Genomic DNA, 16,426 nt, shown 5'->3' with positions numbered 1-16,426 from the left:
CCTTGTATGCTGGGGCTGATGCATCAGTATATGCTGGGGGATGCCCAGCTGGAAAGCAGCTTTGCAGGAAAGGGCCACGGGTCCCAGCAGACAACAGGTTGACCGTGTGCCAACAAAGTACCACTGTATCAAAGATAGCAAATAGTATGCTGGGCTGCATTAGGCAAAGTATTGCCAGCAGATTGAAGGAGGTGATTCTTCCTCTCTACTCAGCACTAATGAGGCCACATCTGGAATCCTGTGTCCAGTTCTGGGCTCCATAGTACAAGACAGAGATGGAGCTACTGGAAAGAGTCCAGCAAAGTACCAAAAAGATGATTTAGATACTGGAGCATCTCTCCTATAAGGAAAGGCTGAAAGAGCTGGGAGTCTTCAGCCTGGAGAAGAGAAGGCTCTGGGGACATCTCATCGATGCATATAAATACCTGAAGGGAGGATGCAAACAGAGCTAGGTTCTTTCCAGTGGTGCCCACCCAACAGGACCAGAGGCAATGGACACATACTGAAACACAGGAGGTTCTCTCTGAACATCAAGAAACAGTTTTTCACTGTGAATGTGACCAAGCACTGTCACAGGTTGCCTGCAGAAGTTGTGAAGTCTCCATCCCTGGAGATAATCAAAAGCCATCTGGACATGGTCCTGGCCAACTGGCTCTAGGTGACCCTGCCTGAGCAAGGGTGGTAGACCAGATGACCTCCAACCTCAACCATTCTGTGAAGTCAGCCTTTTAGCTCCAGCAACTGCAGGATTCAGACATCTGAAAGCACACACTCAACCTTTGTCCATGTTTTTGCTATAAGCTTTATTATCTGCAAAGTAATTCCAATTCTTTTTCTCCCCTTCCATATCACACTTGGTCTGATTATGACTTTTTTTTCTTATTAACATCCTTAATAATATGGAAAAGCATATTCTGTTGTCCTCATACTCTTAAAAAGATGGTAATTTGAGATTGACAGAGAAAAGGTGAAATGTTTATTTTCTCTTGTGTTTCTTTAGTATTTGTTAGTGTCAGAATTCACAAGTATCGTATTTCTAATACTATGAAGGGCTCAAAAGCTTTGATTACTTTTCAAATAATTATTTTGATTTAGAAAATGCACTCATATTTTCCCATTTTTATCAATGGCTTCATTCAATACATAGTTTCCATTTAATTTTTACTAATACACAGCTCTCAAAATTGAGTGAACAGTTCAATAGAGAATACACATGACCTAAGACTTCCATATGACATTTTGGATTTGTCAGTATTGTTTTATAGTTTATGTTAACAGTTATCTTAATAAATACTGTTATAGGTTAGTAACACTAAAGTAAAAACCTGTACTGCCTTTACGATACTACATTTTTAGTCCTCATTACTCTAGAAATGTTTAATTTTCATACTTTTGAGGACGGCAAAACTTTCCAAACCATGGGCACATTACAAACCTAAACATAGTCAGAACTCTTCTAAATCCAAATCCAAGTTTAGGTTAGTCCATCAGGCAAAGTAAGACAATGAGTTGATAAAAACTCTTCTGAAGAAGTTTCATATAAAATGACAGGAACTTTTTAGGTGAAGTGTCAACTTTTTCAACAACTCAGAAGAGTTTAATACTTTATCAGAAGGTTATAATCTCTGAATCACCTGCAACTTTCACCTTAAGGCACAACAGCAAACTATTTTCACATCTTAAGGAATATAAATGTGATGTCACTAATAGGTTTTCTTAACTGCTCTATTGAAACATAATACGAACCTGTTCTAGGGTTTCTATTTTGCTGTCTTTGGCTTGCAAAATCTCTAAAACCCTTCTGTCCTTGACTTCAGCTTTCTGCTTTTCTCTGGAAACAAACAAAAAAATAGACACTTTATTAGTCATAATTTGCTGTTAATCATTTGAATTTTTCATGTCCTGATAATGAATGTCATTTAAAAGCATAGAAAATTAAATTATCTGAAACTGACAGGCCATGCAGAATTAATCAGAGACCATATGGCAAGTGACAGCAAATTACATCTGTAAACAGCTAACACAACTTCGTTCAAAAAGAAGCAGAAGTAAGAGGTCTTAAAATACGTTTTTAAGCAGCTGAAATTATCTGTCTCAAATGCAGAAACTACTTGTCCATAGACTGAGCAAAATGCTTTTTTCCTTTCTTGGCAATATAGAACGACTAAGCTGCTTGGGCTTGTGAAGTCCTTCTCTCACCTACATGGCATTTCTATGTCTGAAACAACACTTTTGAACATCATGGATAAGTATTTTACTGTCTTTCACAGGGGCAAAACCTGTAACTTTTACTGGGGGAAGAAAAAAAAAAAGACATCTCAGAAGCTTGGATAAGAGGGACGAGCTGAGCCTCTCTCTGTGTCCATAACTGCAGGGCTATAACCATCTCCACAACACTTCACAGAAAGCCAGCTAATGAGTCATTAATGCTTCGTTTAATAAACCACTTCTCCTTGCTATCCTGTTTCTTGACTGTGTTAAAATGTTGATGCTCTTACTGGCTTCTTTTCCTAAGCAGAAAGAAAACAAATGCTGTGATAGTAAGGATACACAGAGACTCCTTGGCACAAGACAACATTCCTATCAGTACCTGTGACAAAAGGTCTGAGAAACATATATTCCCTAAAAATGGACAAATACTTCAGCCATCTCCAGCACCACTGGTGACAGAGAAGTAGAAACTCATTCAAATTACCCCTGCTCTCACAACACAATTAAAAACTTTCATCATGGCTAGATACAAGCCACCCTTGGAAGCCAGAGAGTCCTACTTGTGCAACTTCTGCTCTAGCAAAATGGGAACATTTCAGATGTGGACGGCAGAATGTTACCCATGAGTCTGTAAATCTGATCAAAAGCAGATGACAATATCCAACTGTGCACAAAAGGTTTCATCTGCTGCAGTATTTTGGAACAGTGACCAATAAGGACAGTAGATATATGGGCAATTATATTTCTCCACTATTATGTATTAATGCATATTCTACTGTTACCAATGATTTTAAAGGCTAAACCACACTGCCTCCACAGGCCATTCAATAAAATGTTTTTTAAAATAAAGTTCTACAACTACTAAAGTATCCAGTCTGACTGTGAGTAAATAAAGAATTAAGTAAAAATTGTATGGAATTTAAGCAAGGTTTCTGGAAATCAAGGTCTCAAGGCATCATAACTGTAAGTAGCATGCTCCTACTGCAAATGCAGCAGCACTGGTGCGTTATAGCACTGGAAGAAAGGTTAAAAAAAAAACTGGCTGAAAATGCATTTATTTAAATTAGTTAGCTAGGAGAAACAAAAATATATGGGATCTTAAGCAGTTGTATGGCATTAGAAAAATCTGCTTCCATGAAAAAGTAATTCAGGAGCTGTAATGATCACAGAAGAGTCAAACCATAAATTGCAGAGGAATTATAGAGGACTGTATGAAAAAAATATTTGTAAAAAGGCTATGATGATTGTTAAAAACATAAGGTATGAAATGTTAAAGAGATAAAAAAAAAAAAGAAGGGGGAATTGCAGAGTAATGAAGCTGGGTTAATTAATGTTAATAATATACAGCTGTGGGCTGGCTTCAGGGGCGGTGGGTTGGCCGATGTAGATAAGGTGCAGCTGTGGCTGGTTCTGGGAAGACGCTGGGCAGCCAACAAAGAGGGAGCAGCCAAGGAAGAAAGAGAGGGAAGAAGCAGAGAGGAGAGGGAGAGTGCACCCTGGGTGAGGAGGGACTAGGAGAAGGCAGCAGAGGGACTGGCATGAAGAGTGTGCTGGTATGAGATGGTAAAACACCTTGCTGCAGCTTGATAGTCTGGAGAATGCTGCGACAACGAATGTTCAACAAGCATTCCAAAAGACATTTCATGTATGAAAGGTATTTAACATTTTAACTGAGACAGAAATTTAACAGAAAATGCACATCAGACCCTGACCTCATATGATCACCCGCATCAGAAGCGTCAAGGAATTGTCATGATAGGTTACTAGGAAGACACGAGCAGTGAAATACACAGTACAGCCAGTTTTTCATAGTTGCTCTTTGAACATCTACTAAAAGTGAACTAAATAGGCAGCAATTAAAGAAATCCATGCAAAGATATGAAGTTATCTGATGTATTCCAAAGGTTACACCGTGATGTCCTTTGAAAAAAAACGTAAGGATAAAAAATTGAGTACAAGAGAGAAAACAACAAACAGGTTTCATAACACATGACAGTTAATTAAAGTGACTCACTCTGCTTATAATGCATAACTAGTTCACAGAAATCACATTCTCAGTCAGGTTTTTAAAAAATGGTAAAAGACTTTCTGATAAGCTTATGAAATGTACTGAAAGATACTAAAGAACTTTAAAAGTTAGGAGGTAGTAAGGAGAAATGTGTGTAAACAGATTATTGTGTAATACTTATCACTAAAGTTTGTGCATGTTCCTGAAACAGGTATACGGTTCATGATAGGTACTGTACATTATTCCACAACTTAAAGGAACCAAAAGCCGCTCTGGTATAAAAATATCAAGGCTTCTTCATACTTAATTACTTTGCTGTGGGGTCCTTAAAGGCTATCACCAATTACCCTTTTTCAAAGATAATAGCTGAAGTACACAAACCTCAAATAGTTTGGGAAGAATGTATCTCCCATAAGCACATTACACCGTAATTTATCTGAAAGTGAGGGACCTATATTAATCTATGTTTACACTGTAAGTATTATAGCACTCCAAGTTTCCTCAGGTCTTAATTACAGCTAGACAACTTACAAACTTAAGACTACACATGTGCGTAACTGCTTGATCCAAAATTTTAAGAGCTTCAGAAGACTAAAAGCAAAGCAGATCTTTACTACTAAATACTACAAAACAGTAATGTGCAGACACAGAAAGAATCATACAATAAAACAGACACACACAAAAGCCCCATGAACCACTAAATAGCATTGCCTCTGGCCCTCAAAAGTATCCTGAACTGCTGGCCGACATGTACTATCAGTTCTTTGTTCCCACAGTGATGTACTTACCTCTCCACTTTAATTCACCTGTTTTTATTGTATATTTCTACTTAAAATAAGCCATTGTTCTAACCACTAATTCTTTATCTACCATTCACAATACACCATTGTCTTCCCAGTTCCTCTAACCACTATCTCCTCTCACAAAGTCAGCCTTTTCTAAAACAAGGCCAAATTAAACACAAATACTGGAAAATTAACTAGCCTCTTAACTCATCTATGCAATCACAACTAGAAATTTATTAAACTTGTTTTCTAATGCATTAATTGATCTGAAAACCTGATGGGTAAGGTAGATTTCCCAGAGCAAGCCTCAAAAGAACTCTATAGTTGTGGGGTTTGGTGGTTTGGGGAGTTTTTGTTTTTTCATTATTATTAGTATTGTAAAGAAAGAATGGGAAGAAAGTGAATAAAGCAGCTAAGAACCACACATAACAACAATCCGCTCTAGAGAACTAAGTAGTATGGACAGCTAATTCTGGTGTTACTGGTAGTCAAAAATTTACGAAGCCCCGTGACTTTACGCCAAGTCTGTATAAAAGGGGGTTCAAGAATAAAGCCTGGGATTTGGAGAGGAAAAAATGGACTTTGCTGAATCAAAAAAATGTGCCTGTTTTACAGGCACACACTAGCCAATGGTTCAAAATGCATTTCTAGCTAAACATAGTATTTTCCCTGTTTATTCGATGCTCAGTCAAACAGTCCCTTGAACAAAGCTGCTAAAGAGCCAAGTTTATAAAACCAGATCTATCGCCACTGCAATGAGGGGGGAAACTTTAAAGTAAATTCAAGAGGTCTTGGCTTTCTGAGGTTTTCTTTCAGACTCTCTAGATAGCACAGGCTGTAGTAATGTCCCCAAAAATAGTTTGACCAGTTACCACCTATAGCTAAAAAAACCAATCCTAATTATCAGAAATTAAGCACACAAAAAAAAAGCCTAAACCATAAATTGAAACCTCATATGGAACTTTTATCAGCAGCTTCTACTGGTGGCATAGGACAGCTTCCAATGCTTGTTACAGGACAGTTCCCCACAGACACTCATGGTAGTACGACTGGAACTTACACGTCATATTTGGATCTGCTGTTGAACCTTGAAATGAGACTTGATAAGACTTGCAGCGATCACCTCCTCTTTTTTAGAAGGCTAACAAATATTAAGAAAAAATCTTTGACCAATTTTATTAACTGAGCTGATACATATTTACAATATTTTTTAAAAAGTCCACTGGAATATGGGGGGTGAGGGGGTGGGGGGGGTGGAATTCAAGCACTGTCAAGAAGCTGATGATGATCAATGACCGAGACAAACTCCTGTTTAGCTAATTAGAAACACTGATGAGCAATAATGATGTGAGCTAAGAATATCTGCAGACTTCTTTAGGATGAAAAATGGAGTGAAGAGAGGCTGTCAATTTGTACAAGTTTTAAGCTCCAATCAGTTTTCCCCTGAGTACTACCTATTTTAAATGTTTAACACAGATGTATTTAGCTGCAAAGATTATTGAGATTCAGCTTCCCAAAAATATGAAGAAACTGACTGAATATTCTTCAGCTTAACATTTTTCCTGTGTTATGATCTTTTTTCCTGTGTCATGATTTTCTTTCCTGTGTCATGCTATGCTCTACAAAACAGGACTTGATAATATTTCTGAGGTTTGGCACATTTTTAATGGCTTGTCAAAAATGAAACATTAGACTATGAGGAAACGTTTAACTATGGATGAGGTACAAAACCAGAATATGCACTAGGAAAACCTTAAGGTTGTAAAAAAATAAAAGCTTGCTGAAGTTTACAAAACACCATGTTTCCTAAAATCTTCAGCAAAAACCATCCGGGAAAAGAGGCATCTTGTATCCTACCACAGGTCTCAATCAGTCAAGCAATTAACCATTTGTCAAGAAAAAGTAATTCAGAGTTGTATATGTCATTTTTACATCAACTAAATGAAAATAATTTTAACTAATAAATTTAATTTACTGTTTACATGTTTCATGGAATATGTAATTCCAGTTTTACAAGCAGCAGGATTCAAAAAAACAAACAAAAAAATGCAGCTACAAATTTGGCCTTAGCTAATAAAGTTAAGGTTATGCTGCAAACTTTGGGCTGTATGTTAAAGAACAAAGGCTATATTTTAACAGTAAACCTATATTACTAAAAATGAACTGCTTCTAGGAATATTGTTACTTTTGAAAGGTATTCCTTTGAAAAAAAAGGCTGCAGAACAAGAAAGGCTACAAAATACCAGCTTGTGTGACACAGCATTTATTTTGATAAACATCTCTCCCAGTCTTCCAACCTCCAACTATTTTACAGACTTACACAAGTGCATACATTCTGTTGGTATTAAATAGATAATTAATCGCCCTTGTGCAATGTGAAATTGTAGAGCACAGACTGTCAACGTTACTGTAAATATGGCACCAATATTGTAATTTACTGTGTACAGCCACATCCCTGTGGCTGCAGTCAGTGGTTAGCAGAAACAGAGCCTGTGCCTTAATCTTCAACTAGAAACCTTACTGTGTTTCCATGTACCTATTAAGAAGATAAAAAAATATAGCAAAATAAACTATGAAATGGAAACCATTTTCACTTCAGAGTCTATAAGTTCCTTATACTTCACGATGAATTGTAATTGACACACATTTTTTTTCTTTTAATACATACATACAGTACTTTTACAAGATTTAGACAGCATGGAGTAAAAAAGGAATTTAAATCCATACCACACATTCTTCACTTTTCTAAGGCACGTTTTCTTTATATAGAAAAAATGCACATGACTATTTTTGTTTCTTTACACAAGAATTCAAGACCTAATTAAAGAAAAACTGTAAAATGAAGTTACTTCCTTGGTAAATTATTTATAGAAACAGTTCTATGTTACATTATATGTATCAAAATGGAAAAGCATCATCACAGAAAAGTAATTTTTCTTGCATCTCTGACTCGATTGATTTAATTCATTAAATGATTTATTAAGGCCTCTTATTTTAAGCAATGTACGTAAAACACTAAACATATTTTTACACTACAGTAGTAAAGAAAATAGTGACATTTTTTCGTAATAATTTTGCAAACATTTTTCATCCAAAATACACAAGTCTCTTAACAGTGTTCAAAATATCAGCACTTCAGAACAGACTGCTTTAACATCTGCACATCACCAGGGTTTCCCCCAAGGATTTTTAAATGATGCCTGCCTGTGCTGAATAAAGTGCTAACTTGCACCTTGCATTTCAAACTGTGTCCTGAGCAGCCATCCAGTTGGTACAACACCAGCTGAATTCCCAGAGGCCACTGTTCAATCAGGCTTGACTGCAATTATCATGTCAATATTTTGTGCTCCGATATGCAGATATGCACACATGCAACCTGCATAATACCTTCTTCTCCATGGAATGTTGACTTATGTTCAATGTTCTGAGAATTTTTAATGAAACAGGATATTAAACTTTCATCAACTGTAGAAAAACCACAATTATTTGACCTTAGATAGAAAGGTTGTACTCTTATGCTCTATTATTCTGTCCACTTTATTGAGTGGTAATAACTAGGGAGTCCACTTTATTTTAAAGTCAGAGTGACAAAACGGTAATGGCCTTTAAAAATGTCTTGGATCTTGTTTACTTCCTTGCTCCTGTCATTCTGTTTCCTGTTAATTTGCACAACAGTAAAATGGTAAGTGGTTTAAGAAAGCTTCTGAAAGCTATTTATCATCTCTTCAAAACATGCAAGATACAGCTTTTTTAATTAAATCTCAATTAACATCAGCAATCTATATTGCTCATTCATACAGCACATTCACTTATCCTTTTACACAAAAACTACTTGTCATTTTTAGTACATCTGTGTATCATCAGTCAGCACGGAATCTATGTCAACCTCTTTAATGTTTCTTCCACAATTTGCTATTCACAGGATGCAGCAAACCACAGCCTAGGTTCCTGTGATTACCCTTCCAAAAATTCTTTGGTTATTTCTGACTGCCTGCTTTTCAGCCATGTTTTTATCCATTTGTACAGCTTTAGACACAGGTAACTCCCCAGGAAGAACAACAAAACTCTAAATCACTGGCTCTAACATTCAGGTTGCCACTGTTTCTAAGAGTGGCCAGCAATGACAAATCCATTCTTGCTCTTTGTTAAGACTTCCAGGACTCTGCACATTTAGCATTTAGGTGTAGAAAAACATTTATGTAAGGCAAGCTTGCCAAATGTGACTATCTGCAAGCCAAATATAGTCCCCATTTAAATTTACCATGTCTCGTATCACTGCCAGTTTGATCCTTAATGAATCCTGCCACATGTCCCTTCCAGAAGAAAGGAAAGGAGTCAGCTAGAAGCCCTACAGAAAAATCAGAGTCAGTTGACCTCTTAAGATTTCATGTTTTATAAGAGAAAAATCTTCAAGTTTACAAAAATATTTCAAAATCTTTGATACTCTCATCTGAATCCCAAATCTATTTGAGTTTACACATGCACTTACCTGTAAAAGGTACTTTCTAGCACTTTTTTTTTCCCAACTCATCATCATAAAAAAAAAAAAGAATGTTTCAAAAGGCAGTGAACTAGAAATAGCATGCTCTTTACATAATACTGAGATCAATAGTATTTAAAGTAGCTGGAAAGTATACTAACATGAGTAGTACTTTTACAATGGCTTGTTTGAAAATACCTGGAGGCTTCTACATATCCCAAAGGCATTTCTCATTTGCACAGTAAAGATAATTTTTTGTTTATATCTGAATATTAAAATGGGAATATAGTTACAGTTATCCAGCAAGAACTGCAAAGACTGCTGAAAAGTAAAATATCATCTGTGTATTACAGGAATCAACAGCACAGCCATAAAAAGGTACCAGCTACATTTTCACAATTTTAGGGCAGGCAAACTTCTATTTTGGGACCATGAAAGCACTTCAAAATAGCAGACAAATAATGGAAATCTACTATTAATTCCCCCTTATGTCCCCCAAATTATGCCTTTTACATTTTCCTGGTTTATTTGAAAAAAGACCATAGAATCATAGAATCATTTAGGTAGGAAAAGACCTTTAAGATCATCAAGGAACTGTAAACCTAACACTGCCAAGTTCACCACTAAATCATGTCCCTATGTGCCATGTCTACATATCTCTTAAATCCTTTCAGGGATGGTCACTCAACCACCTCCCTGGGCAGCCTGTTCCAATGCTTGACCACCCTTTCAGTGAAGAAATTTTACCTAACATTCAATCTAAACCTCCCCTGGCACAACAAAGGCTGTTTCCTCTGTCCCATCACCTGTTAACTGGTAGCAAACAGACCTACCCCCACCTGCTGCAACCTCCTTTCAGGTAGTTGTAGAGTGATAAGGTCCCCCTTGAGCCGCCTCCTCCCAAGGCTAAACAGCTCCAGTTCCCTCATAGGACTTGTGCTCCAGACCCTTCCCCAGCTCCATTGCCCTTCTCTGGCCACGCTGCAGCACCTCCATGTCCCTCTTGCAGTGAGGGGCCCAAACCTGAACACAGCGTTCGAGGTGCGGCCTCACCAGTGCCCAGTACAGGGGGACCATCGCTGCCCTGGTCCTGCTGGCCACACCGTGTCTGGTACCAGCCAAGATGCCTTCTTGGTCACCTGGGCACACTGCCAGGTCTTTTTCCACCAGGCAGCTTTCCAGCTGCTCTGCCCCAGGCCTCTTGCATGGGTTGTTGTGACCCAAGGGCAGGACCCGGCACTGAGCCCTGTTGAACCTCACAGGAATGGCCTCGGCCCATCGCTCCAGCCTGCCCAGGTCCCTCTGCACAGCCTGACTGCCCTAAGGACAGCAACACTCCCCCCAGCCTGGTGTCACCTGCAGACTTACTGAGGGTGCACTCAGTCCCCTCGTCCAGATCGTCAATAAAGACATTAAACAGGACTGGCCCCAGGACTGAGCCCTGGGGAACACCACTTGTGACTGGTTGCCAGCTGGATGTAACTCTGTCTACTACCGCTCTCTGGGCTCAGCCATCCACCCAGCTTTCAACCCAGCATAGAATACACCCATGCAAGCCGTGAGCAGTCAGTTTCTCCAGGAAAATGCTGTGGGAGACTGTCGCAGGCTTTACCAAGGTCCAGGTAGGCAACACCCACAGCCTTTCCCTCATCCACTAGGCGGGTCATCTTGTTGTGGAAAGAGATCAGGTTCGTCAGGCAGGACCTGCCTTTTATAAACCCATGCTGGCTGGGCCTGATCCCCCTGTTGTCCTGAATGTGCCACATGACAGCATTCAGGATGACCTGCTCCATAACCTTCCCCTGCACTGAGGTCACACTGACAGCCCTATAGATTCCCAGATCCTCCTTCCTGCCCTTATTGTAAATGGATGTCACACTGGCTGACCCTAGTCTTCTGGGACCTCCCTAGTTAGCCAGGACTGTTGATAAATGATGGACCTCTGCCATCTCCCTCACTAGCCCCTGGTGGATCCCACCTGGCATCATAGATTGTGCGTGCCTAAGTGGAGCAGCAGGTCTCTAACCATTTCCTCCTGGACTCTGAGAGGACTGCATTCTGCTCCTCCTTATCCCTGTCTTCTGGCTCAGGGGGCTGAGTACCCAGAGGGAAGTTGGTCTTAGTATTAAAGGCCAAGGCAAAAAAAGCATTAAGTACCTCAGCCTTTTCCTCGTCCTTCGTAGCACTGTTCAACCCCTGCATCCAACATATATGTAAAAAAATTTTTTATTATCTTTTACAGCTGTGGCCAGCCTGAGTTCTAGCTGGGCTTTCAGATCTCTAATCTTTGCCCTGTATAACCTCACAACATCCTTATAGTCCTCCAGAGTTGCCTGCCCCTTCTTCCAAAGGAGTTAAGCTCTCCTTTTTTTCTCTGAGTTCCAGCCAAAGCTCGTTACTCAGTAAAGCCAGTCTTCCTCCCCACTAGCATCTTTTGGCACATGGGGACAGCTTGCTCCTGGCACCTTTTAAGCCTTCCTTCTTGAAGAATTTCCAGCCTTCCTGGACCCCTTGGCCCTTCAGAACTATCTGTCAAACAGGCTCTTAATCAGGCCAGAGTCTATTATAAGGAATTGTCTAATGCTACAAACTTAAATTAATGCTACAAATACAAACTACCTGACCGTATGGCTAGTACTGCCACTCAACTTCTCCTAACATCTATTTTCTTTGCAGTTCATCACACATCTGGGGTGTACAAGGTTGTAAGTGAACACTTTGTCTTTTCACACCTGCATCTTTTTATTCCCACCACCAATCTCCTGAAGAAAGTCTGGCTGTTGCTTTCATCAATATAAAGACTGAAATCCACTGGACAATATCGTTTGGTTCATTATATATGTGATCTAGACTACACAGGACTATGCTTTCTTAGATTCTGTCTGCTTCCATTAGGTAGCTGGCTTCTGATCTCAGGTAGTTTATAACAGAGACTTAGTGGGCACTGAGAGTTTCTCAGTTATGAAATGTTTGATGGAAAGAACAAACTGAAAAATTAAGCTATGCAAACATTGGTAGTATCCATGTCACAAGCAGAAACAACAAAAGTACTAAATCCATTTCATTCTGTTTGAATCTTTCTCAGAATCTCCTGGTAAGCCAGGGCAAGATGGAAAACATTATCAACTTGGATACAGTTAGGTCACTGTTGCTCCTAATAAAGATGAGAAGGGAAAAACGTCTCTCAAGAAAACTCAAGCTCTTTCATTATCAGATTCAATGTAAATTTTCAATTTCCAGCTCTTGTCTCATACAATTGTGTAAAATATAGAAAACCAGGCTGTAAGCAGCACAGACCCCCTGAGTGATATGCTTCAGAATAATTTTGCTTATAACTGTTGGAACTAAGGTAAACTGACAATGTATCAATACAAATAAAAGAAAAAAAATACTGCTATAAGGTAGGGGCTAAGACAGAAACTTTTGAAAGGATGAGAAGACCAGTCATGAAACAGAAGCTACTTAGGAAAAGACTACACAAAGTTATAGCTGGAAAAGCGAGGAAAGAATATATGGGGCTGTAATTTGGTTGTGCAGAAAATTCACAAGTAAAGTTGGGCTAGAATTTCTTTCCGAAGTAGCAATTAGACTCTTTTCAAGCAAAAGAGCTGAAGCTACATCAATTAAAGAGAAAAATGCACACTATTGCTTCATCTGTCAAATCAAAGCAACCCCAAAGTTCAAAGTTGTGACTAACAAAATTCCTATGTACTCAGTGGGGTTTATCCAAACCTACTTCAGGATTCTCTGGGGTAGTAACACCTAAAATGATGATGTGGAAGAATTTCTTCTTTCTTAATTCCATAACTCTGAGAAGCATGGGAAAGGTATGATATAGACGTATAAGCCTTGAGTGCACGAAAGGTGGTATAAAGCATCAGTGTTCTTCTGAAGGAGGAGAGAACAGAATTAGACAAGCACCTTAATGGAAGTATGTTGTCACACTTTCACTTAAGAGTACCAATCACCAGCCTCTACACAAAGTGCAAAGCACATACACAGATCAGATCTTACATCTCAACAGAGATCTAACAGAGATCTCAACAGAGATCTAACATCTCTATGCTTCAATTTATCCTAATATCCTGATTATTTTATACGCAACATGAATAGAAATGCTAATAAGCCTGAACATCTCTGTTTCTACCTTATTAAACTTAATGTGGAAGTGCTAAAATTTTCCATATCGCTCAACTATCTAGAAAACGTTAAGACAAAATTTTTTTTTTTCAAAATACTCGTGCTTATATGCATGTAAATACATGTTTACATACATTAGATACTGTGTTCATATACTTCAAGCAGTTCTTGCATTTTTTTATGTTTGAAGAAGGAAGATCAACACTACCATCACTGTCCTCACGAAAATTTGACCAAATTTTATCACTAAACCAATCTGTAAGAATCTGTATTTCCACATAAATGAGGGACACTGTACATATTTTTCATACATTTAAATGGCTTCCCAAATCAAAACATGCAAGCAGTGTGAAATTAGCACACTGTCCTAACAGCTGAGCTGCTATTCTCTGCCCGTAAGTGTACCAGTACAAAGCCAGAAGTTTTTTGACACAATCGCAGGTGACCACATGTGAACTCTCAGGTAACAGCTGTCTCACAAGCTGCACGTGCTTATACCATCAATTTCTTCCTCTGGATATGAATGCTTTAGAATATTAGCTCTAGTTATATGATCACACCATTATTTTTGGACAAAACTTTCATTGGTTTATGTAATGCAGAAGATGAGACTGCACTATAATGAATGGACTTTCAGCTAAAGAACTTAATGTTGTATTTTCAGAAGTGGAAGAACATTTACTGATCAAGTCCAGAAAAGGAAGATGAAAGGCATGTTTTGTTTGTTCACAAGAACAAAGCACTGAACAGGAACCCAAAGGAGGCAGGACCCCTCTTGGATCTATGACAAGCTTCCAAAGTAACACTGGCAAGTCATTTAAATAAGTTAAAATACTTTTTTTTTTAAAAAAAAGTCCTCTTTTCCATTTTAAAAGAGGTAACTCATAGCACCCTGGGAGACAGAACAGACAAATCTTTTGTCTGTAACAGAATCAAGTGTTTGAATTCTGATAGTCATATTATCAACTCAGTCACATTCTCCCTATCTTTGGCCTACAACAATTCTCAATTTGTAAACATTAGCGTTCTAAACCAATCACATACTGTGATGACTAACTAACATTTATAGCATTCAGATGATGGTATGTAAGTACCATAGGGAAATCACCATCACTAATATCCTCAGAGGAGTAATAATTAAAATGCATAGTCGTTTCTTTGTTACCACATCTTAGCCTTTCACTTCTTTAAGAATGTAGATAAACATGACTTAGGTATGTAACTGTTATGCAACCACTTCTGACACCAGAAAATGTAATTTACCTCCTTTTGCTCCCTCCACAGAAAAACAGAATATGCAATACATTTGTAATTTAAAAATTTAATTCAACTGCAACACAGCAACCTTACTGAGAACAGACTTTGAAGTATACTTCAAGTTACACCAAAAAAAGGAAACTTGCAACAAATACTAGGTACTCTTGACAAAATTTAACAACGGAACTTTGTAACACATTTTTAAACACTTACACGGTTCTCTATTATATAGATAAATAATATGGTATTGGGGGCGGGGTGTGTGTGTGTGTGTGTTTAGTTTTAGAATCATGTTAAATCTTTAAACTCACCTTTCCACAACCAAACTGACAGCTTGAGTAAGATTTGGGCTTGACACTTGCAGATGTTTCCACAGAGACCACACAAATTCTTTATCAGCCTTAGGGAAAAAAAAACAAAAAAGAAAAAAAAAATTAAGTGTATGCTATGCCTTTTATAGACTACAAAGTTATAGTGTGCATATTCAAAAGACAACTATGAAAAGCCCTCTATTCTACTCAGAATACTCCAGCTAGTCCCATGAATAAGAAAAACATGGCAAAGAGTTCTCCTGAATAAACAAAGTTTAACTATACAGATTTTGAAGGAAGACAAAGACCTACAATCAAGAATAAAAGAGTACACAATGTGACATAAGGAAGCAGAAATGGACATTATTCAAACAAGGCTGCCTTTTGCTATAGCAATTACTGGTATTTCCAGTAGCAGGATACAATTTCTATTAATAGTCATTGAGCCTGGAATACATGCTTTAACATTAAGTTTTATCATGGGCAGCTCTTAGACTTTATTTCATAACAGAGAGTAAAACAGTCTTCTAACAGACACTCAGCTAACCTGCATTATATAAAAGCTGAAAAAGTTCTCAAATGAGAGCAAGAAAACTATATTCTTTAAAATTACACTTACTTTAATTCGTGAAAACTAGTTGTCAGCTAAAAGCTTTTCTGTATTTATATTTTCTAATACACATAAGTTGTTAATTTTTCACTGGTTTATTTTTACTCCAATACAGTGTTATTACTGGAAGCATCAATATTGATGTAGTTCTGTTACAAATGAAAACCATAATGTGTTAATTATATAAAAATGTTGGAAGGGTGGGGAGGGAATCAGCAAAACATGAAGACAAGGAGAACAATAAGAAAGCATACAGACATAAACCATGGACTGGACTAAGACCAAACATGCTATAAAATTAGGAATTAATAAGCCAAGTTCTGGAGAAGAAGGAAACAGGTACCATTAGTAAACCAGAACCTCACTAAAATCAGCTAAACAAACAACACAGTATCGCATCTCTGCACAAGTCCATATCAATCCTGACTATGAAATGAAACAGAAGACCTGAGTTCCTATCTTCACTTCCACTGTCTGGTTTCTTTATATGTTCCCCACTTAATTTCTACTTTTCCCGCTTTCTCATTTTTTATGAATAAGAACAGATCACAGCTTTGGTCACAGTGAACCCATGACTTGAAACAGCTAAAAGCAATGGTCATCTAAGACACAAAACAGCTCAAC

The 16,426-nt window shown here is 38.0% G+C and overlaps 1 protein-coding gene across 3 annotated transcripts in view; it reads right to left on the bottom strand.

The window, feature by feature from the left end:
* Positions 1 to 16,426, bottom strand: part of CNTLN (centlein) — a 197,755-nt gene that overhangs the window by 164,396 nt on the left and 16,933 nt on the right. For all 3 annotated transcript variants that reach the window (XM_080371891.1, XM_080371890.1, XM_080371892.1), the window contains 2 exons: positions 15,193 to 15,281; positions 1,747 to 1,831 (listed from right to left, as the gene is read on the bottom strand). In XM_080371891.1, coding sequence (XP_080228017.1) covers positions 1,747 to 1,831; positions 15,193 to 15,281 — 174 coding nt within the window. The remainder of the gene's footprint in view (positions 1 to 1,746; positions 1,832 to 15,192; positions 15,282 to 16,426) is intronic.

The sequence above is a fragment of the Falco punctatus genome, assembly GCF_963210335.1.
Source record: "Falco punctatus genome assembly, chromosome: Z".
Taxonomy (NCBI): domain Eukaryota; kingdom Metazoa; phylum Chordata; class Aves; order Falconiformes; family Falconidae; genus Falco; species Falco punctatus.
Note: the sequence above shows the minus strand (reverse complement) of the source record. Positions and strands in the feature narration are given on the sequence as shown.